Source organism: Cygnus atratus, chromosome 17 (assembly GCF_013377495.2).
Source record: "Cygnus atratus isolate AKBS03 ecotype Queensland, Australia chromosome 17, CAtr_DNAZoo_HiC_assembly, whole genome shotgun sequence".
NCBI classification, from domain to species: domain Eukaryota; kingdom Metazoa; phylum Chordata; class Aves; order Anseriformes; family Anatidae; genus Cygnus; species Cygnus atratus.
In genome coordinates this window covers 14,283,717-14,310,228 of record NC_066378.1, presented here as the reverse complement: position 1 = coordinate 14,310,228, position 26,512 = coordinate 14,283,717, and the positions used below count along the sequence as shown (strand labels likewise).

General features: G+C 45.7%; 1 protein-coding gene across 6 annotated transcripts in view; it reads right to left on the bottom strand.

Moving 5' to 3' along the window:
• KIAA1671 (KIAA1671 ortholog) overlaps positions 1-26,512 on the bottom strand; it is a 73,440-nt gene that overhangs the window by 19,639 nt on the left and 27,289 nt on the right. For 2 of the 6 annotated variants that reach the window (XM_035565792.2, XM_035565793.2), the window contains exon 6: positions 25,801-25,926. In XM_035565792.2, coding sequence (XP_035421685.1) covers positions 25,801-25,926 — 126 coding nt within the window. Of the gene's footprint in view, positions 1-5,516; positions 7,006-11,148; positions 11,828-17,973; positions 18,382-21,700; positions 22,867-25,800; positions 25,927-26,512 lie in introns of those variants that run through there. The other 4 variants (XM_035565796.2, XM_050714306.1, XM_050714307.1 and 1 more) reach the window with 4 other exon arrangements.

Here is a 26,512-nt window from a genome sequence, read left to right as displayed (position 1 = left end):
ACACAAGCCAGAACAAGACAATTTTATACTGTTATGGTAGGAAGTGAATATATTTGCTTTTTTTGAAAAGCTGCATGCTTGAAATCAACACCTCCTACTTGAAATATTTTATTTCACAGCTCTTCTGCACAGTTAACATTTTTCCATGCAAGACACAGGTTAAACCTCAAACAAACATTCCTGGAGAAAAGGGCTGTTTAGTTTAAAGTCTAGATTCTAAGATGCACAGAAAACTATAGGATTTCTTGACAACAAATGATTACCAAACAGGCAGACAATGGAAATTGCGCATTGCTTGTTTAAACAACAATTCCAACCAACTTTGAAGATGTTTTGGAAGGGTGCAGTCAAAATACACACACACACACACACACGCCCCTGGTCCACAAAACAAAGACAAATATTTCATGAAATTATAGCAAAGTTACAAAATTTCAATAAAAACGCATTGCCAGAGTTGAGAGCTGCATTCAGTGATGTTTTTAAGGAATTTATTCCCCTCTGAAAGCTAACTGCCTATCACTTACAGCTCTAAAAAATGAAAAAACAAGGCGAATGCGCACAAAATGACCAGCTCCAAACTTATTTGTCTTTTTCTACTCTAAGAACATTGTAAAAATCAACTCCTTGCAGCAAGCCTAAGGAAATTCATAGAGCAAAGCCACTGAAGTGATTATTCCTGTCAAAACAACTAGGGAACAAAGGCAGTCTACTACACCCCCATCACCACGGCTTTATGGCCCAGATTTGCACTGCCAGCTCTGCTCATGGCCTGTTGAACCAAAGAGAAGTTATTAAAATGAAGCAGCACGAACTGTTTCAGCGCAGGCCCTCGTATCTTCATTAATTAAACCAAACAGCTCACTTCTCCCCCCACCCTAAACAAGACAAACAACTCATTTTTAAAAGTGTTCTTTCTACAAACCCCCTTCTCACCGCCCTAACAGCTCTCTGGACACGTAGAGATAAATTGACAATGCATAAAGTATTTTGGGGAGCAATTCCTCGTGCTCCCAGTGAACACTAGAGCAAAATAGTTCAACAGCTATTTGTCGTAAGGTCTGTAGCAAGCCAGCCAAGCCAGAACAAAACGCCAGCGTGCGTTCATGCCTTTTGCTGAAGGACATTCCCTGTAAGGGACACGCATTTGCAGACAGACCCTGGTAAAATCCAGCAGCTAACGCAGACAAAGGCTCCTCCACAAGTCAAGCCGGAGCCGAGGTGAGGCGCAGGTGAGCGGGTGCCCGATGCTCAGCCTGACCCCGGTGGCACGGGGCTCCTGGTCCCACAGCTGGCATGGTCGCTCGCTGGCCCTCCAGCACCAGCGGGGACCTACCCGAACGAAGGCATGGTGCTCCACCAGAATCCCAAGAAACAAGCTGATGGCACACGCTCGCGTTGGCCAAACCAGCCTAGAAAGAAACATCTGGGAAGGCTAAAAACAGAGACGGGAGCTCCAGCCTTTGGAAGCGTGGATGCTCCTGGAAGGGCTGCGGGATGCGACACGAAACCTGAAGGACGGAGGGCAGTCCCAGCACACGGGATGTGCACGCAAACAACGCACAACTTCCATCTATTTTGGAACTACAGTGAAACCGAAACCACACAAAGTCACCGGGATGCTGCCTGATCCAACTTGAATGAAAAGACCTGGTTTTGTCAACTGACCAGGCCGGCAGAAAGCAAAGAGCAGCCACACGCACCCGGGTGCTATTTTAGCACACCCCAGAACGCCTCCGGTAACAGACACACGCCTCAAACACAGCGAGCGCTCGCAGCCCAAGCAACCACAGAATTAACTTTCTGTTCTGGCTCAAAATCTTCTCCCAGAGAATCTCAAACACATCTGAGAATGTGAAACACCCGGGGAGCTTTTTTTCTTGTGAGCCATCTGAGTAGTTCAGTTTCTTACCAAGAAACAAATTGCCATAATTCTTCTATAGCAGCAACGGGGATAGCTGAGGAACCACGCTTTTCGTACGAGACAGATAAAGGATGGCAACATTTATACGATGCCACCAAAATTAAAGATCTAGAACTAATGGTGTTTCTAATTCTAATTTCTAATGAATTTCTAATGAAACAAGGTGTCAGACCTAAAACAGGAGCGTGACTGGTGTTACCGTGGTCTAAATTAAAGCTCCGTTCAACAGCAGCATCCCTACTCCCGTTACAGCAAAGACACAGCTGGTAACAAAAGAAAAGAAAAAAAGGAAAAAAGCCTCAAGAAAAGCACCTAGGAGAAAAATCAATTTTAAAAGGTTTCGCTGTAGGGTGGTAAGTTCTGCAGGCTCAGGTGCAGCCCCCAGAGGCGATGTTAGCACACCAGAATAACGATGCACCCTGAACCGCTCCTGTGGCATTACGTGAGCACGGCTGATGTGCGCGACGCAGCGGCGGCGCCCAGCCCATCTTGGATGCAGCAGCCAAGGAGCTTCTTCAGGCAGTGGTGACACCTTTTTTCCACAAATTAAATATGAGGACACTATATAACAGCAGTTTAAAGGAAATGATCTAAGCCCAACTTGGTTTCAGTGGAAACAAAACTAACAGGTTACTGGCTGCGAAGATACGGCCACATGAACAGGCTACCCCAAGGCAAAAGGGAAGGAAAAGCCTGCTGGGGAGCAGCGATTGATGAGAGGGAGGAAAAAAAAGTGCGTTCAGGGGTTTCTGCTATGAATGAAACCAGGGCAAATAGAATATTCCGTTTCAGTGAACAAATTGATAGGAGTACAACAGTGAAAATAATTTTAAAATCTTTTCCCAAAAAGTCTGCCATTGAGTACACCAAGGAAGCTATTTAATAAAAATTATCCCTGCACTTCTGCTTGTGGTTAATAGATTTGTATACATTACACTGTGACTGCTCAACTGTTGGTTTGAGAACCACAAGATAAATTGCTTTAATAGCTCTCAGGCTCCATCCTTTGATTGGCCTAGCTTTTACACAGTTCCTAAAAGAATGGCTGCACTTTCTCTAGATTCAAAAATGTGTTAGACATTTATTTACCTAGGTGTAATTTAAAGCACATGGGTTCAAATTTATAGAAGCTCTTCTAATCTCCCCCCCCCCCCTTTCTTGTTTTTTTAAGGCACACACTACACTCCTGATGTCCTGTGTACAAGGTCTGGTTCTCACCCAAAAGCTAGAGGACTACGCTGTACGTAACGCTTATCCACCCAGCCTTCCTTCCTGAGAACTCTGCTGCAGAACCTCCTCTGTGCCGAGCTGCAGAGAAGCGCCGAGCATCGCCAGACATCCAGTAGGAAAATGTGACAAGGTATGAGCAGAATAACAACGTGAGTAGGTAATCCTTGGGCTGTTGATATGAAGTGTTGGAGAATAAAATTATTTCCTCTCTCTCGCAGCCAGATCTTCACTTTTATGACCTCCAGCAAGGAAATAACTAATTACATCAAATCCCTTCCACTCCAATCCTGAAACTTCCCTGTAGTGCATAAAAACCTCTCGTACAGCCCAGAAACATTGCAGTGATTTACCCACGAGCCCTTTCCCAGCTTCCCAGCTTGCAGGAGCTACCAGCTAGGGTATGTTATGTATTGCTAACAAGGCACCGACCTGCCCGTTCCCCCACGTTCAGGGAATTACAGCACCCGCACCTCCTTTCCCAGCACAGGCTCCAGCAGCCAGCACGCACAGCACCAGCCCCTCGCCAGCAGAGCTGCTGCCAAGGCAGGATGGCAGCCCGAGCGTGGAACAGCGCCCAAGACAAGGTGGTTTTGAGCATTTAAGTTACAGACACCCAAACAAATGGATGACTGCTTTAAGGCACACAGTTTGTTCAGAACGTATCTGGCAGGAGGGCCACACAAACTGCCATCTATTATTTCCGTAGGTGCTTAATCTGGAAGTCCACCAAAGCTGTAAGAAAGAAGGACAAACGGACAGCTACGTTTACACAGACAAACACACTCACACGTCCTCCACCTCCAAACTCCAGAGCAAGGCACTTGCAGCTACAACTAAGTCGTGCTGTTTGACCTGGGTGTAGTGGAAGCCCCGTCCGCAGCACGTGGTGACCACAGCAGGGCAGCGGCCGTGCCATGGGCTGTAACCCCACGGCGCTGTGCCTAAAAATCACGCCACTGGAGCATCAGCACCACACAGCTGCTGAGCAGTGCTGCCTTAAAACCAATAAACAGGCCCCCATATGATGAAGTGTGTGCTTTATACTAATCCCAATGTTGGTGACGTTTTGCAGAAAATGTCAGGAGTTCCAAGGACTAAGCACAACAGAGACCCTGTTCCAGCCGGATCAAAAGTAACAGTTCAAGGTCTGCGTTCACAAGTTGTTCTGTGCAAGATCGCAATGGCACGAGCTACGCACTTGCACAAGCGCTGAGTAACCTTAAGCTTGAGCACAGGAGCTGAGCACAAGTTAAACTAAGTTCACGCACAAAGCTAAGCCCGTGCAAAATTACTGCTGAAACAGGAACGGCAGCTCCACTGCTGTCACCAGTGAATTAACCGGAAAGGTCACCCTACATCTCAAGATTTTCTGCTCTGTAAGCAGTGTAAAGTGCAGAGAAAGTAGTACAGATGCCCACTGCAGCTTCCAATTTCCATTTTTTGTCCCATTAATTTCTCTTCTTCAAACATTTTTTTTAATTCAGATGATTCTAATAAATCTCAAGAATCAACTTCAAAAAAATCACCATGCTAACAGCGTAACAATGGTTACCAAATATTTTCCTCCTCCTCATTCTTTTGTGCTCACTTGACTATATTTTCTTTTCCAGTACAGCCAAAGAGGAGATTAACAGAAAGCTAGGCCAAAAATGCTGCAGACCATAGCTGATAAAAATAATACTGGAAAGAGCCCGTACACAAATGCCACACCTGCCCAAGGAATGCAGCCTTGTTCAGTACATGGTTCAAGGCTCCGTGAGCTCACACCAGAACTTCCCGTGTATGTATGCACTACGTACCTCATTCACGCGGGTCTCGTAACTTCTGCTTCAGAACACGGTAGCAATTATGCTGAGAAAAAATGCCTCTTTTTCAATAGAAAAGGAGAATAACCATCATTTACTGGTGACTGCAGAGTGACAGCGCTCAACTCTCTATACAAATACAACTTCAGGCATTTTCTGCGGAGGAATTACAAATACTGAGGTACATTCAAAGTCACGCTGACCTGTAGCGTTTTGAAATGACTGACATGAGTGCAGTTTCAGACGAACTTTCTCATTTTAGACAAATATTTGTCCTACCTTCCTGCCTTGCTTGAAAAAAAGATCAACAAAATGTTTCCCCATTCCCCAAACCTTGGTTAAGTGTGTTCCCTGACAAGGGAGATTTCCGTTTGTGCTACAGGCAGAAAGCAGCTGGGAGCAGACAGACATCGCTACCTGGAAGTGTTTGGGGGGATATTTCTAGAGGAAAAGCAGACAAGATGGGGGTTTTGGCACTAGACAAAATGCTGCCACGAAGCCGAGGCTTTGGCATCACGTTATCTACCTCCAGAGGCTCAAGAAGGTGTATAGCTTACAAGGTCAGGCGGCTCTGAACTCGTCTGCCTCTTCCTCAGAGAGGAAAACCTCTGCTGGCTCCGCACGGAAAACCTTCGGAAGGACTCTCTGCTGCGGGACGCGAAGTGCCTGAAGGAGGAGGTTCGCTTGAAGGGAGTCCTGCTTCCACCTTCCCCGCTAGTCCGCTCATGAGCAACCGCAGTAGTGACTAAATTTAGTGCTTCCTGTAAAGATCTCCGCACTGTACCCATCCACTGGGTCATGTGAGTTTGTGCCACTGACAGTTTGTCTCCAAGGTAATCCATTTTTCCAGCAGCTATGAGGAATCAATATTCAGTAGCAGTTACTGTAAAATATGTTCTCCTTAACGACCCTGATTTTATTTTGCAAAAAGGATTCCACTTAAAATATTTCCAGCTAATGCAAGTAGCACTACACTACCGGCACATTTCTATATTTAAGATACGTGAACCGCAGATCGGGTTTTGTCAAGTAGAAAAAAGAACACTTTTCCTACTTAAAATCAGATTTCCAGAGTTCTATCAAAATATCTTTAATTCGGCCATGTTAAAGAGAAATCAAGGTTTAAATCCTAGCAGTCACTTGAAATTCGTCCACTTACAAGCACAGAATTAGTCTCTTACTTTCTCATTTCAGAGCCGGAAAAGCAACTCCCTTTCCAAGCCAAGTTTTTGATTTTCTGTAAATATCAGCAGGATAAAAAAAATCGTATTCTTCTGGCTCGGCAGCTTTGCAGGTAGCAGTCCATCGAACAAAGTTCTGCCGCGTCTACACAATCCATCGGCCAGCTCTCCTCAGCGACGGACCCAAGTTATTTTTCTCCCCGAAAGGCTCCGGGGAAGGCATCAGCAGCGGCCGGCCAGCGGAGCCATCTCACCCGGCTCTCCCTCGCGGTGCAGACCAGGGTCTGGGGAGGCAGCCCGCACCCAGCCCCGACCCACAGGCTGCCGAGGGCCCTTTGGGAGGACAGCGGCTCTGCTGGCGGGGCTCCGTCGCGGGGCAGCGGCGTGGCGATGCTCGCCGAGCGGCCGGCACCGAGGCTTTCCCCACGCCGATGGAAGCCGTGCCGCGCGATCCGGAGGCACGCCACCGAGGTGCTGCTGGATGCCAGGGCTGCCGGCCCGGCCTCACCGAGCGCCCGCTGGGCGAGGGGCGGCGGGCGGAGAGCGGTGCCACGGGTGGCCTCCGCGCTCGGCTCCCTCCTCGCCTCCGCTCCGTGGAGGGAACAATGAGCGAGGTGACACAGGCGCAGCGCCGGAGGAAGGATCTGGGCTGGGCTCTACCCTAGCGCAGGCAGCGTTGCCATGGCAACCGAGGGACCAGCATCTGCCCGCTGCCACACGGGCAGGAGCTGCCCGGATCCCCGGGATCCATCCCCGGGGCGCTGGGGCCTCGCGGGAGGCCGGGCCCGATCCTCACCTGCGGCTCGGCGGAGCGGGTCGTGTGCGGGTGGCGGCCGCAGGGAGCGGCCACGTACAGCCTCCCGGTGACGCAAACTGGAGCCAGAGGCTGAAGTTAGCGAGCGAGAGCGGCGCGAGTCAATGATTAGCCCAGGGGCGGCGAGGTCCGAGCCCCACGCGCTCCCACGCCCAACGCAGAGGGGGGCCCCTGCCCCGCTCCCTGCGCCCCCCGAGCGCCCGACGCCTCAGGGGCACGGGCAGGTGGCACCAGACCCCGCAGCTCCCCAGCCACGGATTTCTGGGAGCAGCCCCGGGGGAGGAAAGCAGAAATAAAAACCTGAGGCTTGAAGCAAGAAGCACCGCTGTCCAGTACAAAAGTGGGGGCAGAAATAGGTGTTGGGGTGCGAAAGGCATGTTGAGAGCTGCCTGGTTTCCTGCGTATTCAGGGCTTTTCTTTGTAGCCTAACTTGCAATCCCAAGTCACTGGGCATTGCATCATTCTCCCCCCGCCTCCCCGAGAGTTTCAGGAAGAGATTTAATGGAATGAAGAGTTTCTAGACAATACTTCATGAAATGGTGCTCGTGTAAGGTTTCACTTTATCTGAGGTGCTATCTGGAAACACGCACAGAAGTGCATGGGGGTTTCTTCCCTTTTAAGTTTTTTTTTCCTTCAAGTTCAACTCGATCAACCCGGAACCTACCTCCGAGGAAAACTTCAGTGACAACACATAGCATTCCATACCCTACTCTTCATTTCTGAACACATTTGTTCTGAACATTCTCAAATTAACAGTCTAATAAAAAACCTCAGTGTTGAAAGGGAATCCAACCAATAGAGAAAAACCTGTTTTTCCTTACATAGCTCTTCCTTTTAAAGAGCTACCGAGCTGTTTTATGGAAATAGGTATCTTTGATCAGATATCCCAAGAACAGGGCTTTCCTTCTTTTTTTTTTTTTAAAGTAACAAACATTTAAAAAAAATATTCTGACTCAGTTAAGAATAATCCTTCACCAATGATGAAGACCCTGCATCCAAGGTTGAAATTTAATACTTACTACCCATTTTTATGCTGCTTAATCTAAGCTTTATATTTCAAACATCCATGCATGTGCAAGCACAGCTCTGTGCGTGCTGCAGTGCAGGGATTCTTCATGAGGCAGTTTGCTATTTCAGGGGGCGATGGAATCGGAGCCTGAAACCATCTAAAATATTTATGGGAGAGCTGGAAGTAGCTGCTGCACAAGTTGGTCAGCAGCCCCTTCACCCCAAGAGGAGACACGGGGTTTAAGCATCCCTCCGGCACAACACCATCCCCAGATGCAGAGATGCACGGCCAGGTTCAGCCCAACATCCACAGGCGGCTTTCTTACAGCCTGCTACAACAACACCCTGCATGGGTGTGCGACTTGAAGGACCTGAGAATTTTGCTAGAGAATGTATTTCGCTTTTGTTTTTCAGACCTCCCTTGAAAAGAGGTGTTATGTCCACTTTATCATTTACATCCTTAGAAGCCTGCAAAACTGCTGATTTGAGTCTATGTACAATACTAAATTTAATATCTTCTGGCTACCACGTGAACATATTGCCAGATATCCAAGTATACTCAGCAGCTACATTATTGCTTAGCTTTACATTTCGATTACCATCTTGGCAAAGTGCTTCAGGAGATAGCAAGATGTGCTTTCACCATCGGATTCCAATGGTTCCAGATCTCCCCACCCTCCAGCTGAACCGCAGTGACTGATGGCACGGTCTCCTGCTGAGCCCTGCACCAAAACCAGCTGAGGTCAGAAGCTGCAGGAAGGCTGACAGGCAAAGTCAAACTTAGTTTCCTTAGACAATCCATCTGAAAATAAGCGAGCTATGAAAAGATGGACTGCCACGTGCAAGTTATTTGGTTTATGTTTCAGGAATGTTACTTTACTAAAATGCACCTACATAGCAATTACATGGAAGAAACATCCTGAAAAATACCTCTCAGTGGACCCTGCTAAAACTGGAAAGATTATCTCAAAAAATAACCTACCAAAACCTCAGAGGACTCTGTCACATCACCCACCCAAAACCAAAGAGCCCTAGAGAAGTCCAAAGGATGGAGTTTACAAAAGCTGTAGGAAACTGAGCAGCAAATCGTGTCCGGGGGCTTTCCTAATTGAAGTGAGAGGCACATGCCACTGCTAAAAATAATTTTAAGACATAAATCTGTTTCACAGCAGATTAACGACTATTAGCATGGAACAGCGCAGATGTCAATGAGCAGGCTGACACAAAGACCTCCTGCACGTGGGTGCTCTCACCACAGACCAAGCAAGCCCACCCTGCCCAGGGCATGCTAATTTGTTCTCTTTTCTTCTCCAAGGCTCCCCAGAATACGATGCCCTGCAGCACTCCGCACCAACTTCCCAGCTGGCAAAAGCTCGCGAGTAGACTTTAATTAAATAACATCATGTGGGTTACACACAGGCTCTATTTACTTCTTCTCTGGCGAATCCACACATCTCTCTATAAACATCAGCCTACAGAACATCGCTCAGAGCCATGCAGATGTTCCTGTCGCCCAGCCGCTTCAGGCCAGCAGCAGTGTTTCTGGCTGAGTAAGGTTTGTGCCGCAGCGAGCACGGCAGCAGCAGATCTCCTCCCCTGACGCCACCCGCCGCCTCGCGCTGCGGCCGCCCCGGGTCTGCCACGGGCCTGCAGCTCCAGGAGAAGGCCCCGCGCGCGCCCGCTGCTCCCAGCGCTGCGTGACTAATTACCGCAGTAGTGAATGGGACCTCGTTATTCAAACATCGCTGGATGCTTTCATTATTAACATCTATTCCACCTACAACTCAAAAATACATTCCTTTACAAAGACATAACAACCCCTGTTTTTCCCCTCGTTCAGCAGAAAACAAAATTCTACCACTAAATTATATTTTCCAAAAGCTGCTTTCAGCTCTGCTGGAGCTTTACTTGTTCTCACATACATACAATTATGCTAGCGACTCTACGGGACTGGAACGACAAGTTAAAAGCAGGCCCACACATAGCACACTGGGAGAGGCCATGGCAGCGCGGCCCTCCATGTGCCGCCCACCACCGCCCTCCTGTCAGCACCATCCTGCACGGGGTGGGGAGCCCAAGCCTGACCCCACTGAAGGGGCTGACCGTGACTGGGGAAGTCTCCACTTTCCTCTCATTCCTCAGTCAGGAAGCTGCTCTCCTGATGCTCACCTCCCTCACAACTGGTCAGAACACTTGGCAGCAGTTATCGATCATTCATGCTGTTCTCAAGTATTTTACATTAACAAATATCGTGATCAAGTACTTGCAGAGCTCACGACAGCTCCCGCTCCACCTAGGGTCTGTTTGGCTGTCCATCTCTGTTAGGGTCACTCTTCAGAAACCACTGAGGACCAACGCCTGTGCTGGTACGGCTGTTCTGGCCTTGCACTGCACACCAACTCATTTGGCTTCATTAGAGAGAGAACTTAATTTCACCTGTTGTGTTTTACATTATGGCCTAGATAAGGACACAGCACTGTGCTGAGCCTAGCTGCATGGCTCCAGGCTCAATTACTCCTTGGGTTCCTCAGGCACTACAAAACAACTTTTTCTGATATGCCCCTTATTTTTGCCTCAGTACTCTTTGTTTTGCCAACTGAACTGTTATGCTCAAAGAAGGACCATGCCACGATAACCGCAAGCAGTCTCTGGTCAAGTACAAAAAAACAAAATGTTGAATGAAGCATGTGTTTTAGCACAAGGACTTTGTACAGTGTCTACAAACAGTGAAATCTCTTGCGTAAGCTGAAACATCAGGTATTTCATTAATATTTACCCTAAATATTTGTTTTCTACTCTTACTTTCATTTCCTTCTGAAACTGAGCAATTTAAGTTCACATGTACAGTGTTAATTAATGCTTATCCAGGATTTAAGACAGCTTGCATTAGAACTCGACGTTAAAGCCATCCCCTCATACACATAGACAACAAAAAGAGACAGAAAATCCATTTCCAGCCTGTTCTTTCTTACATTTGTTTAGCTGAGGAGCCCACAGAGGCCCTATAAACTGGTGGACAGGTGGAGACAGCAGCAGCAACAGGTTCTGGGTCAATGTTTGGAAAGCTTACACAAGCACCCATTAATACGAGACTTTTAAAGAATGGTGCTGAAGTACTTCATAAAACATCTCATCAATGCAGTCCATGGGTATTTTCGTAATCTTTATTTTAAACAGAGGCAATAATACCCTCAGAGTGGCACTAATTTCTCAAAGAAGTAATGCATTTCAGCTGTGGGTAAACAACCACAGTTCGGAATTCAGTGCTAGTGGTTTTACAGACAAATACTTCAATGTTCGTCCAGACTGAAGGGAAGAAATGAAATTTCTTGATACTCATGCATCACAACTGCAAAGAGGCCTGTGCAACAGAACACCAGCTTTGCAACTGGCCTCGGAAATGTGAGTCCCATCTGATCTGTAACAGGGCACCAGGCCTCTATAGTCATCACTCAGCCAAATTAGCTCCTTAGCAAAGTTTGTCCTGAAGCTAGCTTGCGTTCTGTTGAAGACATCACATTCCTTCGCACAGGTGCCCGCACAGAACATGCCACTTGAGGACAAATACTGGCCATGATCTCATCTGCTGCCCCACAGCAGAATGGCACGGCGGCAGTGCCAGGAGCTGCTGACAGCCAACTGCTGAAACCTGACGTGACAGACCCGCACACCTTTCTGCCACAGGTACCTGTGCTGGAAGCTCACCCACTTTACATCATTTGTATTGACTGAGGGCATTTCAGCCTCCTCTCTCTGCCCACGTTCATCACAGGTAAGGATGACTTGGAGTTTGCAGCATGAAAAGAAGCAGAAAAACATCTGATGCTCCGGAAGCAGAGGCTGAAACAGCCAACTCCAAAGAGAACTAAAATGAGAGGATTCAGAAGTGAATATGAGGGCAAGTCCTTGACAGTCTACAACCCCAACCAGATGGCAACAATACTAAAAGGGTAAACATCTCATACCTTCCTAGCAAGAATTTATTAAAGCTAAAGCTCATGCCTGAACATGTATTCCCATCTCACCCATGTATTCTGAGAAACAAAATATTCCCTGCAGCATAGTGAGAATTGTCAAACAGCATGAAAAAACAACAAAAAGCTGAAGTGATATAGATGATTAAACTTTAGTATGCTATGATTTGAACCTTTTTTTAAATATGTATATAAAAATCTACTACTTCTAATATCTTTAATTCTTTAATCTTTTAAAAATAGAATGATTCAATCTGATCAATGAATTTGGAACACAGATTAGACAACCACGCTCTTCCAAAAAGACAAAGATTAGAAATGTTGGTGAAACATCTTTGTCCTCTCACGCAAAAAGCACGTTAGTGCATATGAAATGAAGCTTTATACCACTGGGGAATGTTTTGCAATGTTTGCTAAAGAAGGCCAGATACTGGATACATTTAATCTGCCTGGAAGTCTGCCCCATAGGAACACGCGGTCCTGAGCTGTCATCACGCGCTGCCTGCCTTTGTAAGCTCTCATCCACATTCCCCTCTCTGCGACCACCGCCCTTCCTACTGCATTTCGTGATCCCATGCGGCTTCAATCCATTGTTTCAATTACAAGTCGATGAGGGAAGGTTCATCTTACTGTTTCTGTAAAGCACATGCAACACTCGTGAACGTCATAACAACAACTAAATCAGAGCACTATCAGCTCAGTAAGATAAAACTCTGTACCTTATGTCCTCATTTAAGAGGAGTCACATTTAAGTACGATATACTTACACTTCTTATGAATCCCAATCCAAAAATGATAACAGAAGGGAAGGCAAAGGCACAAAGCAAATCTTACTAGGTTCCAAATGCATTTGAAAGCTGCACTTTCCTCCGACTTAATCAGTATTAGAAAATCCAGATAAGAAAAAAATTGAATTTGCATTTGTTATTTTCCTTACAGAACTACTCTTGTGATAAAAGAAAAACATTAGTAACATTAATAATTTTCATGACAATACAAACACTTGTTTTTACCTCACAAAATAACGTACAAGATTATTGCTGTGAAGTGCACTTATTCTTGTACATTTTGCATTCATTTAACAAAGGTGTGAACCGATGAACCGATTATTCTCTCTCTTAAATACACTATGTCCATAATAAATTGCAGTTAGATGAAATAAAAGAGGAACGGGAGCATTAGGCTAATAACGACATGCTTAATACACCTTATGTCTATCCGTGCTAAGCTTAGACTGCAACAGGATGGTTAATTACTCTGAAAAGGCAGTCTTACTACCACGGTCATCTTTGACAGGATAAGGGAAAAACTGCAGGTTCACATTTTATTTGTAATCAAAGCAGAAAGTCGGGTACCCATTTCTCTCTAAAAAAAAAAATCTGTGCACTTTTATCAATAGTACATAATTATTCCAATTATTAAAAATATGTAAACAAGTTAATTGTGAGAATAACTTTTAATATAAGCTTTTAAACAATTTAAATTTAAAATGCAACAATGAGAATGCTAAAACAGTTCTTCTGAAAATGTTAATTCTTTTTGTCCCCCAAGCTTTGTTTCTCTTGAACTTAAGAAAGGCCCAGCTAAACATCCTGAACACACACAGCTTTTGTACCTTGAATTGTTTCAGTGTAAAACAAAGATATCAATGTTAAAGCTTAGGGAATGAGCTAAAAATATGCTATGATGTTTGAAAGCTCATGTACATAATCATTCAGCACTTCCCTTCTATCTCAGCTGAGGAGGAAAATCTGAAAAAACAAAGGAGAAACAGGAAACTCCTACAGCACAACTATTCTGGAAAGTACTTAAAACATTTTCTTTACATTTACTTACGTCAAAAGGAACAAGTCAAGCAAAAGAGGGATAAATAGGATTTTTTCCCCATTTTCACCAATAAAAAAAAAATCTACCATTAAGAAAAAAATTGTTGATAAGTATTACCATACAAATAATAGACTTTTCATCCAACATGGGCTGAAAATTACAGATTAGCTACACACTTACAAAAGCTAATGCTTAGCTAATTCCTATCACCTAAGAATATCATCCTATCACCTTCTATGCCTCACAGGGCATAGAAGGTAAATGATGAGGAGGAAAAAAACAAGCATAGGGTCAGGTTGTTACTCCTTGAAATGACAGCTGGGAACACACGGGGCTTGTGGGAAGCCTCTCGCTCCCATCAGAGTTGATCAAATGTATGTGCAAACAAGAAAGGGCCAAAACGAAGAGCCACTCAAAGCATCTCCTTTTCTTCACCTGTCTGAAGTCTCACTGTCAGTTCAGCCCCGTGTCCCAGCAGTTGTTCAACTCCCTCCTCACCAACACCGCTCTGCAAGGGCATCAGAACGCCACTTCAGGGACGATGCCAGACTCCCAGCTCTTGTTCCACCTCCTTACGATTTTGCCACCCAGCTAAATGCAGCCTGCACAGCTCAGCCAGCCTCATGTCTTTCTGCATTGGCTGCTCGGGATGCGGCATTCCCACCTGCAGCTGCCCCAGGAGCCCTTCTGCGAGAGAAGCTCTTCCCTCGTGCATGGCTGAGCTTTTGGGGAAGCAGGGTTTGGCCCACACACGTTGCAGTTATGAAGCAGACTGAGCGCTTGGAAGACATCTTAAACCTACCAAGACATTCTAGTGCTCCTTGGCAACGCCACACCTGAAGTAAGGTTTGCGTCAGGGGGTCAGGAAGCATCAGGCAATTCAAAACACAAGGGCCAGTTTCAGAAGACAGACCGCACGCTAAAAAGAGAGCAGTATGTTCTCGAAAAAGTTAGATGTCTCAAAGCATACTGCTCTTTAAAGTCAGTTAATGCCAGGCTTATCATTTCTTAAGTGATGCATTTCCATCATCCTTTCAAAAAGATAAAATATGGAACTTTTTATTACTTCCTGGCTAGAGAAATTTGGTATTATTTTCTCCCTTACAGAATGTGCTCAGGTAATCTCCAGCTATTGAAGGTATAAATGTGACTTTGTGAATTCAGAACCCACTCTAAGGGAAAAGCACTCTTTCGTGCAAGGCGTTACTTTCGTCAAAGAGCAGGAACAAGAAACTGGAAAGTAAAACTGCATCTGAAATCACTGCAGCTGTTCTCGGCATAATCCTACGCCTGCCTAACAAGTGCCTGAACCACCTTCCCTCCGCACAGCTGGAAGCGCCGCACACCTCACTGTTCTCTCTGCTTTCGCCCTGCAAAACACGACTCCACGCATCTTTCATTTACATCAACCACTTCTAGATCACAGCGAGTAGAACAAACATTAAGAATAAGTTCGTACAATGTGTCCTTCATCCATTTTACCTTGTGACGTGCCAGTTTTAATGAAAACAGCAATAGCAGTTACAAGCCACTGCTGTGTAACAAGCACCCTGAGCGTGCACACTTCCATTATTTCCTGCTCCATGCTCTCCCTGCCTCCTCTTCCCCATCGCCCAGCCATGCTTAGCGCCAGCTCCATGTCCCCAGGACATGGCCAAGGCAGGACCGACTGCTCTTGCCCCGGGCTTCACCCAGCCACCACCAGGCTCCTCCGCAGCCCCAGCGCTGGCAGGGCATTAAAACGCCCAGCTGTAAAAGGCTGTGTCAAACTGCTCATCAGTCCATTGCTACAGGCAGGGCCTTCACATTTTTTAGACTAAGGGCATTGTCCCCGCTAGGCCTGGGGCTCCGTGGAGTTTAAGTGGCTGATTTGCTGCAATCCCTCCTGCGTTTGCAATCAGATCTGCTGCATTTCCTGCCCTGACCTGTGGAGTGCCGTTGAATTGTGAAACAAATCCGGAATTAGATCCAGCCTCATCTGACATCTGCAATCTCCAACTCTAGCAATCAAAACTTGCCAAATATGTGGATAGCAAATAACCTATGCTGCCTCCATAGCACTGCGTGTATTTACCAGCCCCAGCCATGAATCACTAAACCAAATACTACATTTTTCCGAGCTTTATTCACGTTTAAGATTTACCTTAAGTTAATTTTTAAGAGAAGCCTTGCACTACAGTACAAAGTCCCCTCATGTCTGGAGGAAAGCCTGCTACAAAGAACTACTTTCTCTGTGCTCAAGCTGCTCTCTGAAATGCTGTTTCCTTTCAGTACAGTAAACACGCACTGGCTGTATTAACAAGTCCCAACTGCTGAAAGAACAGAAACAATAGTGGGAACTTGGCTGTCGCCCAGCGGTAATGGCATGGACAACAGCATGGGAAAGCAGGAACTGAGTCAAAACAACTTTATATCAAAATATTAGTAGAGAGGCAGTGAGGTTACCTCTGGTCTGTGTGTGTCGATGCGGTTTAACAGCCCCCTTCAGCCCTGCATCAGAAGCACGCTCACTATTTCGGGTGCCCAGAGCCCGAAACGCTGATGGGCAGGTGCAGGCAGGTCCTCAGCCCCGGCTGCTCCGAGCCCACAGCAGCAGGGTCCTTTCCAAAAAAAATCACCAGGTCTACGAGTGGCTGCGTCTTTCTGAACACGCTCCTTATTGCACCACGTTAACCTAGAATGCATTATTTCGTAAAAGCATTTCATGGTAAATTAAACTTAAACCCATTCCTAATTGCAACAGGCTGCCGGGGATGCTGTGCGTGCAGCGGCGTGCACAACAGCTCTCCCTCGTGTTCCTGGGGGGAACGGGCTGCCCTGGCCAGCTCTGCTTGCTCTGCGTGCTCGCAGCAGTGACTCAGAAGTTAGGATTCCTCTCCTACGACAACATTCAGAAATTAGGAGAATGGCTATCTAAACTGGTTTTCCCCTGTAGCAGTGCTTCGCTCGCTCTTAGATGCCCGATTTGCAGCCGACATCAGCACAGCAGGCACACCTCAGCCACCACCCGGCTGGGAGGGGTTTGTACCTCTGCAAAAAGGTACCCGAAATGCAACCGCCCAGTCATCAGAAGTAAGCCCCGTAACAGAACGGCAGCAAGCTTCATCCCCAGGGAATCCCCAGGCAGAGGCCACCAAGGGAAGGCTGGGGCAGCCGGCACGTGGAGCTCAGAGCACGTGGAGCTCAGAGCGGTGCTCGCAGCCTTCTGCCATCGCCGCGCCGCTGCAGTGACACGCAGTGGCAGCACGCTTATCAACGACCTGTCGCCTCCTTTGCGATCATCTGATGAAGAGGTATCAAAACAGTTTTCAAAAGGCAGCAAGCATTTTGATACCTTGTCAAAACAAACTCGAAATCTGGTTCCTTCCTGCAATAACCCTATCTCCTTTCAATTTTATAATTACTGTTTAATGGCTGGCAATAAAGAACGAGGTCTTTTTCAACCATCACAGCGCTGCAGCGTAACATTTCATTTAAAACATGCCATTTTCCTTTGAATGCTTTCGGGAAGTGTTCACCACTCAGACAGACAGGTGCCAGACTGAGAAGCAAACTCCTCAAGAACAGCACGAGCACGTCCCGTAACCTCACTCACTCCCAGCGGCCATACCAAAAGGCCCAGCCTCGGCCACCTCCACTTCAGCAGAGCACCGCAGCAGCACACGCGTGGCAGAGCAACGCAACAGAGATTCTGTGGTGCCAACAGGATTTCATCTTAGTGATCTCTGAGCTACAAAATTGTTCTGGGTTAGAAACATGGAAACAAAAGACACTGAGCAGAAAGAAACCCAGTGCCCTTCTAACCCACATTTTGACCACATGGCTAGGATATTTTTAAGTTTATTTTTTAATAAACTAATTATAAATTAATTAAATAATAAATAATTTTTTTATTTTTAAGTTTATTTTTTAAGTTTAACTGGAAAAGTTAAACCAAACAACCACTTAACTAACTGAAAAGAACAGTGGATAAATGTACAATAAACTTATCTGAGATAGCCCCATCCCACTCCACAAAAAAAAAAAGTGGAAGAACGAACACTGGTCTCCTGCAGGCTTTTGGGAACAAAAGCAAACTTCATTTTGTTAAAAGTGGAGCCAAGAGCAATCTGACACCGTACCTATTGTCTTTTCATGTTTTGAGCATCTTCAGGCACTCGCCTGCCCTACATGATTTTCCTGTCACCCTCAGCAGATGCTAATGACGTACCCGTTTTAGGAGGTAACCATCTCCTACGTGGGCTGGGGGCATCCAGAAGAGGCAACATCCAATCCAGCTCTCCCTGGGGACCACGGTGCTCCCTCTGGTAGCTGCTCTCATCTGCTGACGTTACCCATCTCACCTGGCTCAACCGGCACCCACGTGGCTCGCCGCTGAGCCCCAGGATTTGGGTTTCCGATCACCTCAGGCACCGCGGCCGTGCAGCTGCAGGCCCAGGAGCCCTCCGAAGGGCCCAGCCAGGCCCCTCACTGACCGTCCGACCGGCCAGGATGTTCTGTGGGTGGCTCAGCAAAAGCAGACAAAGTCACAGCTGGCTCCTGCCCAGGGCACTAAAATCGTATCTAACATGGCTCACATCCCGACAGTGACCCTGCTCCTCCTGCAAGCACGGCAGCGTCTGTTCGCTGTCAGCCAGGGCTCCGATTCTTCTCCTTCGCCATCCACTCTGGAGCAGATCCAGAGCTTTATCTCTTTTCAGATCTGTCCCCACCGAAAGAAGTCTGGCCTCTGCATGCCGACCTGGCTTATATTACCCAGTGCTACTTGTAACTGATAAATTGTTTATCGGTGTGCTCCTACAGTAGCCTCAGATACATTAAAAAGAGATTATATCTTGAAATTGCAACAGCCCACAAAAAAAAAAAAAAAAAAAACTGGGGCAGAGCAAGAATTGCTCATAACTTTGAGATGGTTACAGACAGGAACAGAAGCCACCGGGAGCACTCACTGGTGGCTGGGCCCACAAGCAACCCAAAAACGCCGGTTCCTGGACCGAGGGCATTACGAAGGCACAGGAAGCCTCGCCGCTGTGGCTGCATACCTGATGCACTGGCAGACCTGACCGATGCGAGCAGCTGAGCAGGCCGCTGAGCGGCTCTTAAAGGATTCCTTATGCAAGCCAGACCTAAAGATGTCCTGTATCAGCTGCAGCAAAGCTCCTTGCCAGCTGTAAAAGGGATGGTGGATACCCAATGTACCCTGGAAGACACTCAAATATAATAGCACAGGTCACTGAATGCCTGGCACTCGAATGCCTAATTACAATAATCAACCAATTAAAGATGATGAACAGATCAGAGCTAGGAGGAACGTACACAACAGACCAGGGAAGGAAATGATGATGTGGTGAATACCGAGAGCTATGACTCAGTCTCTGAACCTCAGCTGCTGATCTAGAGACCACCACAGCATTTGGTGAGTAAGAGTCCTGCTCTACCCCCTCTCCAAGAGGCATCAGCTCATTTGACCAAAACCAGACTCTTATATCATCAGCCAGGAACTTCTGGATTCTTGAACCACCATACTAAGGATTCATAAAAGCCTTATGAAGCCATCTGCAAGGCTCCCTCAACATTTCGCTTTCATTTATGTATTTTTAGCTAGCTGGTACAGTTGCAGCAATAGTTCTCAGAAACTGTTGCAGGTCCATCTGTTGTCACCAAAGATCCAACACTCACTCTTCCCCAGGAACCTGCTTTTCAGCAATCCCTGTTTGAACATTACGGATCACAGGTAAAGACACCAACCAACAGCTGCAGTATTTCACCGTCCTGCAGCATGCCTCATTAACACTGCAATGATCCAGGTTTGATAAGCTTACTTTTCTCCTGATTATTACAAGTCTAATTGAAAAGCAAGCTCAAGATTGAATTACTGTACAGAGAGCTACTGAACAAAGCCTTCTGCCCTGGACACAAAGACTACTTTTCAGAAATGCAGAGCTCTCACTCCACACCCTGAGCACAGCACACAGACTTCGTGGTCAGTGATCATTTCCTACTTACTCGGCTGACCACAAACACCCTTGTGCTCAAAAAACACTACGAAGATGTTCTTTTGAAAACTTTCCTACACGTCACAACAACATCCTATTTAAAGGTAAGAAGAGGCAACAGCAAGTAGTTAGCTGACGTACTGAGTGGGTCTAACAATTCCACCACTGCATAGGAGTGAAACAAATACACAGCTGAGGAGATGGAATTATCAATAACTTGAAACATTAACTATAGAAATGGATCTTCATTCTAATATTTTTAATTAAGTTACAGCTTCTTCAGGCATGTCTAACTAATGAATAAAGTATTTTAGCTCCCTAAAACAGATTAAATAACACAAAGCTTGACAACTAACCCCAACATCTCCAGTTACTCCTGATTATACATAGAGAACTGATAAATAGCTCCTTAGCAGCCTCCAGCTGTGACATCAACACAAAAAAGTGACTGCAGTGCTTTTCCCTAAAAAATGTGGTTTTTTTTTGTATTTTGGTTTTTGTTTGTGTTTTGTTTTTTAATATTTTATGAATGTCATAATTGTCCTCCAGTAGGTTCTTGCACAATAGCAGGAGAGCATACACCAACTAAAATGCCTAGGGAATACCTGAGGGCCTCTAAGAGAGCGTGTATCCACACACAGAAAACATAACGAACCTGTCCTGTTACACACTAGTAGCACACAAAAACAAGATGCTTCCTGGTGATCTCCTGGACTCATTTAAAAGGTTTTTATTCCCTGACCGCATGGAAAATTACCAGACATGGGATGGCAAAAGCATTCAGAGACCTTTCAGACTCCTCACACTGGCAAACCATGAAGAACGTCCACTGGCTGACAGCACTAATGAAGCAAGGTGTATCAGACTAAGACGCACATATAAAAGTAAGCTTCCATCCTAAAAATCTAGTTAATCAAATTAAAAAAGTAATCAGGAAGTGTCCAAAGAGTTCCATGTTTTACAATACTACAGTCTCCATTGGAAATAGATATCAAGTGCCCAGTTCAAGCACTAATCTCTCTCCCAGCCACAAAGAACTTAGCGCAGGCAATCTCGCTACCGATCAAAGCGCATACATGGCAAGGTTTGCAGAATTAAATGCTAAGAGAGAGGAACTGACTCTCTGCTACAGTTTCACAATGAGCCAGCAAACAGCTAGCATTAAAAGGTGTGTCAGTGTGTGTTACATGCTCAATTTACAGCCGAAAAGTTTACTAGATCAATGCAGACAATACCACAAACAAATGAATACTGATATTTGGTTGGTACAGAAGAAATTAAAACATATTACATTGGACCTAACTACTTTAATTTTTTAAGTCTTTATGAATAGAAATTTCTCTTACAAACGTGAATCTTTGACAAACAGAAGTCGCCGTGCGGCAGTAACCCTGCACAGCTGGCAGGCTAGCAGTGAAAGCAGCATACTAAAAAGAGCTTTTCATTGACAAGGAGCCTAAGAGTTGTTTGAAGAGGAAGTGCACACTGAGAAAGGGAAACCTACCAAAAGAGTCGGATTAAAAATAAGTGAGGAATTGTAAAGATACACCATTCTAAAGGCATTAGCACTAGCTGTTTTACTTAAATAGCAGGCAGCAGGGGAAGGAAAGCCTTTGGAAGCAGCCATCTCCAGAGCCCAAGGATCGCTTCTAAACAAATGGGGAAGGATGTCTCAAACGGACAGTCTGCAAACTACAACTCCCATGCTTAGACATAAACAAGAATGAAATTCCGATTATTAAGAGTGTTTTCTGAAGCACATTTAAGCAGTCTGCAGTCCCCTCGTTTACACAAGTATTAGACAAAATAGCCTCTCACACCAAATAAATGTTAAAATCAGAAAGATCAGGAAGAAAGTGCACGGCAACGCCATTTCTACATATGAACTACCTCAGGATTTTTGAAAGCAGTTAAAAACGTCCAACTCGTAAGCGCACTTACCCACAAATATTGCAAGAACTTCAACAACCGCGGGCAGTAGTAATACTCCATTCTTCCAGAGCACAAAGTTAGCACAAGACCATCCTCATTAGACTCCGGCTCCCCCCTCTCGCCTCCTCCAGCAGAAGTTAAAAGCACACCGGGGCAATTACAGGCAGCGCGGGCAGCGAGCGATGTTTATCAGCATCCACATCTCCGCCGAGCTCTGCGCCTTTAACAGATGCTGTGGCTACTTACGAGCAGGAGCTGAGCTCTGGCAGCATGTGACTTAACCTCTTGTTATTTAGCATCTCGCCGCGCGGAGTTTGCCCGTCTCGTTAATCCGTAACGTGTTAGGCTAGAATTAATAATAGCACTTGGGGCTGCGTGCTGAAAAGCCCTTCGTCTGGAAGGAAAAAGAAGCTTCTAAAACCACTCTGTTTTTTGCAGGCTGGGGTTACGAAACGCTATTAACGCCACCGCCGTGGTCTAGATTGCGAGCTGACCTTATTTGTTCTGTAATGTACAAGAAAAAAAAAACAGACATGAAAGAAAAGCTCCTGCTTTTAATATAAAAATGCCTTTGGTAAAGAGGAAGCAATAGACACAACAAGTGTCTTTTTATATACGGCTGGAATGCTCCCAAGAAGCGAATGCTACCAAAAAAGGCAAAATCCCGGCCAAAGGAGGCTGACAACCAGCACCGGCCTCCGCGGGCACCGCTCGCAACAGGAGGCTGAGCCACCGGGCGCTGCCGGGGCTTCGCGAGGGGCACAACCAGGAACGGCAGCACTTCCCGCTGCCTCTCCCTTTTTGAGCTCTGCCCTTTTTAAGGAGAAAAAGAAGGGCAAGCAACAGAAGGTGGCCCAGGAGGACCCCGGTGACCCCCAGGGTGACACGGCCGAGCTGCGTCCCACAGCCCTGTGTCCTCCTGCTGGAATCGCTGGTTCGGGGCGTTATGGGGAGCGCTCCCACCAACCTAATCACACCTATGAGATCTCCTGCAGCCAACAAGCTCGTCTGATTTTTTTTTTCCTCGGCTGATTCAGTTTTTAGGATAGCAAAACAACTTGAACATGATGGTGTGTTTTTTTTAGTACATCTGTTTCCATCCAGGAAAGAATGGAGATGTAATATCAGAGGCTTTATCTGACTGGAAGATGAGAATGCTCGCGTTTCACTGGGCAGGGGAGACCTGCTGTGGCCACACTGGGACAAGCCAAGCTATGAATTCATCTGTGTATGTTTAGAAAATATTTATCTTCTCTCCCCTGCAGTTCATTTCCAAAACAGTTTTAAGAGTTAGCTCATGGTTTCCTTAAACCAATCCTTTCCCACCCACACATCAGTCTCAAATAGTGTGTTTTTATATCACGCCATTATGGATACCAGATTGTCTCAAAGAAAAAACAAAGTTAAACATGAAAAAAAAAAAAAAAAACCACCACACAAGATACCTAAGCAGAGGCTTCCAAAGAAGCCAAGCTTTTGGCTATTCTGTTTCCAGACGAAGGCGCAGTCCCCTCGGCCCCACCAAGGGTGAGCACGTCCTTCGATCCGGGGGCGAGCCACATCGCACATTCCGCAGTTTTTAGTTCACGAGACTCCTATCAGTCTTGATGACCTCATCAGGAACTGAGGTTGGTGACCAAACACCAGAATTAGAGACCTGTGTCAGCTGAGACGGAACAAGTTGTGAAAGACAATACTTGCAAACCTCTTCTGCAATTCTCGTGGCTTACCACAACATGTATCAGCTACAGGGCCTCGGAAGGAGCACAGAGCACCTACGACAGCCTACGAACAGCACTTTTATTTCACAGGCAGTCGCGCACCAGGTCTCAAGGAAAGGCACCCTGCCACAGGCCGGGGTGGGCAGCCCTGCAGACCCTCTGGCATCCGGCAGGCTCACAGCCCGTTCTGTGAGCTCCAGTCCCAGCTGTGAAGAGCAAACAGCTGGAGGAAGACAGCTTCATGTCTACGCTGAGACACAGGCAGGGCCAAAGCACAAGGTATAAACTGAGTGTTTGACTTCATGAAACAGTAAATATTTTTAAACAGGCAGGGAAAAGTTTTGCTCTCTTAAATATTCCTGTCTTCAGAGATGCAAAAAGAAAGTCATTTATTCACATTAACTCTATTCTTTTCCTTAACTGCCTGTTAAGTGAATGTTTTACACCTGAACCGATTTCCTTCCTCACTGGAATTAGCATGTATCAAAGGGCAGAAAGAGGAAAAAAATCTTATGTTGGAATACATTTACGAAGACTTCAGTAACACACGACATGTCCCGTAGCACAGCTGTTTGTCACTACTACACAGTAAAAAGCAGGTAACTTTGCAACTAAACAGGCAGGCTAGAAATTATTCAAACAAAACAAGGCCAGTTTTGCTTGCTTCTAATCATATTTGAAAGGCATGCTAAGCAAAACACAGATTGCATTCAAATTGAGAGGAAATGTGTCACTGGTTTCTCATTCTCCGGGGGGTATGTCCGGACATCCCATATTCCCTGAAACCCGACCTCAGTGTGGCTTTGGTGGAGTCCCCGTCCCTGGGGTATTTGTGGTTGTGGCACTAAGGGACACGGCTCGGTGATGGGACTCGGGATTGGACTGGATGATGTTGAAGGTCTTTTCCAACCTAGATGATTCTCTGACTCTATTCCTCCACCAGAGGGAGGCATTGCAACGCACAGACAGCAACCACCGCCGTATTTTCTCCGGATGAGCACAAAGGTGTTATTAACCTCAGTGCCAGAAGAAACAGCTCTGCTCTGCAGTCTCCCTGCAATACCCACGTGGGGCTACGGAACACACAGACGTGTGGCAAGGTTTCCACCTCGCAAACAAGTTAGAATCACCTCCCTCCCACCTGCTCGCCCGCAGTCCATACACAGAGGACCTTGCTCTTTTTGCTAGCACCGCACTGAAGAACAGATAGACCACGCCTGGGCTTTGCAAAGCAATATAGGGGAGGAACTTGCTCGGGGCCTGCTGGATTCCAGAGGATGCCAGACACTTGAGCGTGAGTAATCACAAAAAGAGACTCTCTGGAGGGAGCAATACATCCTGTCACCACGCGAGTGTGCTAGCAGACTAAGAGGACGGATTAGATTTGACCTTGGGACAGGTAAGAGCAGTGACCTCTTTCAGTCATCTTCTCCATAAAAGTAGAATTTTGAAAAGATGCAGGATGGCCAGATTTTCAAAAACTACAAATGTGTATTTAGAATCACAGAGGAGTGCACTTTGAGGCAACTGCAGTATTCTGGCATATCAAAACCGTTTCTATGCACAAGGTGAAGAAAAAAAAAAGGCACAGCACTTGCAGTGAATTAAAACAAGTCCTTCCAGTAAGGAAGGATTTCTTTGGCAGCAGCACTGTCTCAGAATGACAGAATTCTGTGATGACGATATGCTATAAAAATCCTTTATTTTCCACAGAAAATACTGATGTTTCATTTCTTGTGCAACTTTTTGAAAGGTTCAGATCTCTGCTCTGTATTACAGAACATCAGGACATAGGATGTCAGCTGTCTCCTAATGTAAAATGCACCCATGGGCTAACATCAGGAAGTCCTGCTGCAACTTAGGATAATATTGCCTAACAACTGAAGACAGAATTTACCCCAAAGGATGCATATTAGAGACAAATCAAATTACTGAAAAAAGCCAGCTGTGATTCTTCACATAATTAGTTGTCTATTGCCTACAGAGAGAAAATTAAACCCATCATTTTTCCAGATTATGACATGGTTCTATTTGCAGTTTTCCAGAAAAGATCACAATAACCAATTTTCATTATCTAAGCAGAGAAAAAGCATTAGTGATCTAGTCCCACGCCTTAGGAGTTCAAGGTGAAAAATCTTTGTTTAGAAAGAAACATCAACAAGCTGCACAGTTTATGCTTATGTTTGAAGATATGGCATAGACCAGCGTGGTGGAAGCGTTCTCTACTAGAGAAACTTCACAGGAACCACATCTGCTCCTCCTGCTAGGAAGGCACTTACTTTTTTTCACAGCTATTTGCAAAAATGAAAACAGTTCGGAATGGAGTAAGACAAGCTGCACCTTCCTTATGTCTCCCCTATCCCAAGAATCTCCTCCAAAACAACATACCATTACGTTCTCCGTCCTTCTGTCTTTATGAAAAAAGCTATGACTTCTTCTCTGAGTAGAAACCAGTGAAACCTCTGTTCTGTCTGCTTTTTCTGAACTCTGCTTGGTCCACTCTTTCCTAGAAGCCTGTTAAAATAAAGTTATAGACATTGTTAATAAAACATGCACACACATACGTACATATGTAAAATGCCCTTTTGAATGAAAACAGAGAAAGTTCAAAGCAAAATGCAAAATGGAAAAACATCATAGCCATGAATACCCAACAGGCTATGCATTACATGAATTAGCCTGTCACTGTTAGGGGCAACCACTTGCATTTCACTAACATCAACACCAGCAAGTTTCAAATGAGGGCAACTCAAAGAAAAAAGCTTCCTTCAGAAAAGCAAAATGAATACAAGAACTCCAAAAAGATCGACACTGACAACTTATAAACTCAAGCTAGTTCTTTTCAAATAAAGCTGCAGTTTGCAATTTAACATCCTAGTGTTCAAAGCATTAATAAAACATGTACGCATTTTAAAGCTTTTTCAAGCTCTCCATAGAAATATCCATAAGTATTTGTGCATTTGAAACAAAACCTAGTACAATACAGATTCCACAAGAAAACAGACCCCAAAAGAAAATTAGATCTACTGAAAAGTTCACATCTGCTCACTTGCAACAAAGTCACACCTAGCACTCAGAAGCTGTATAGAGACATAATTAA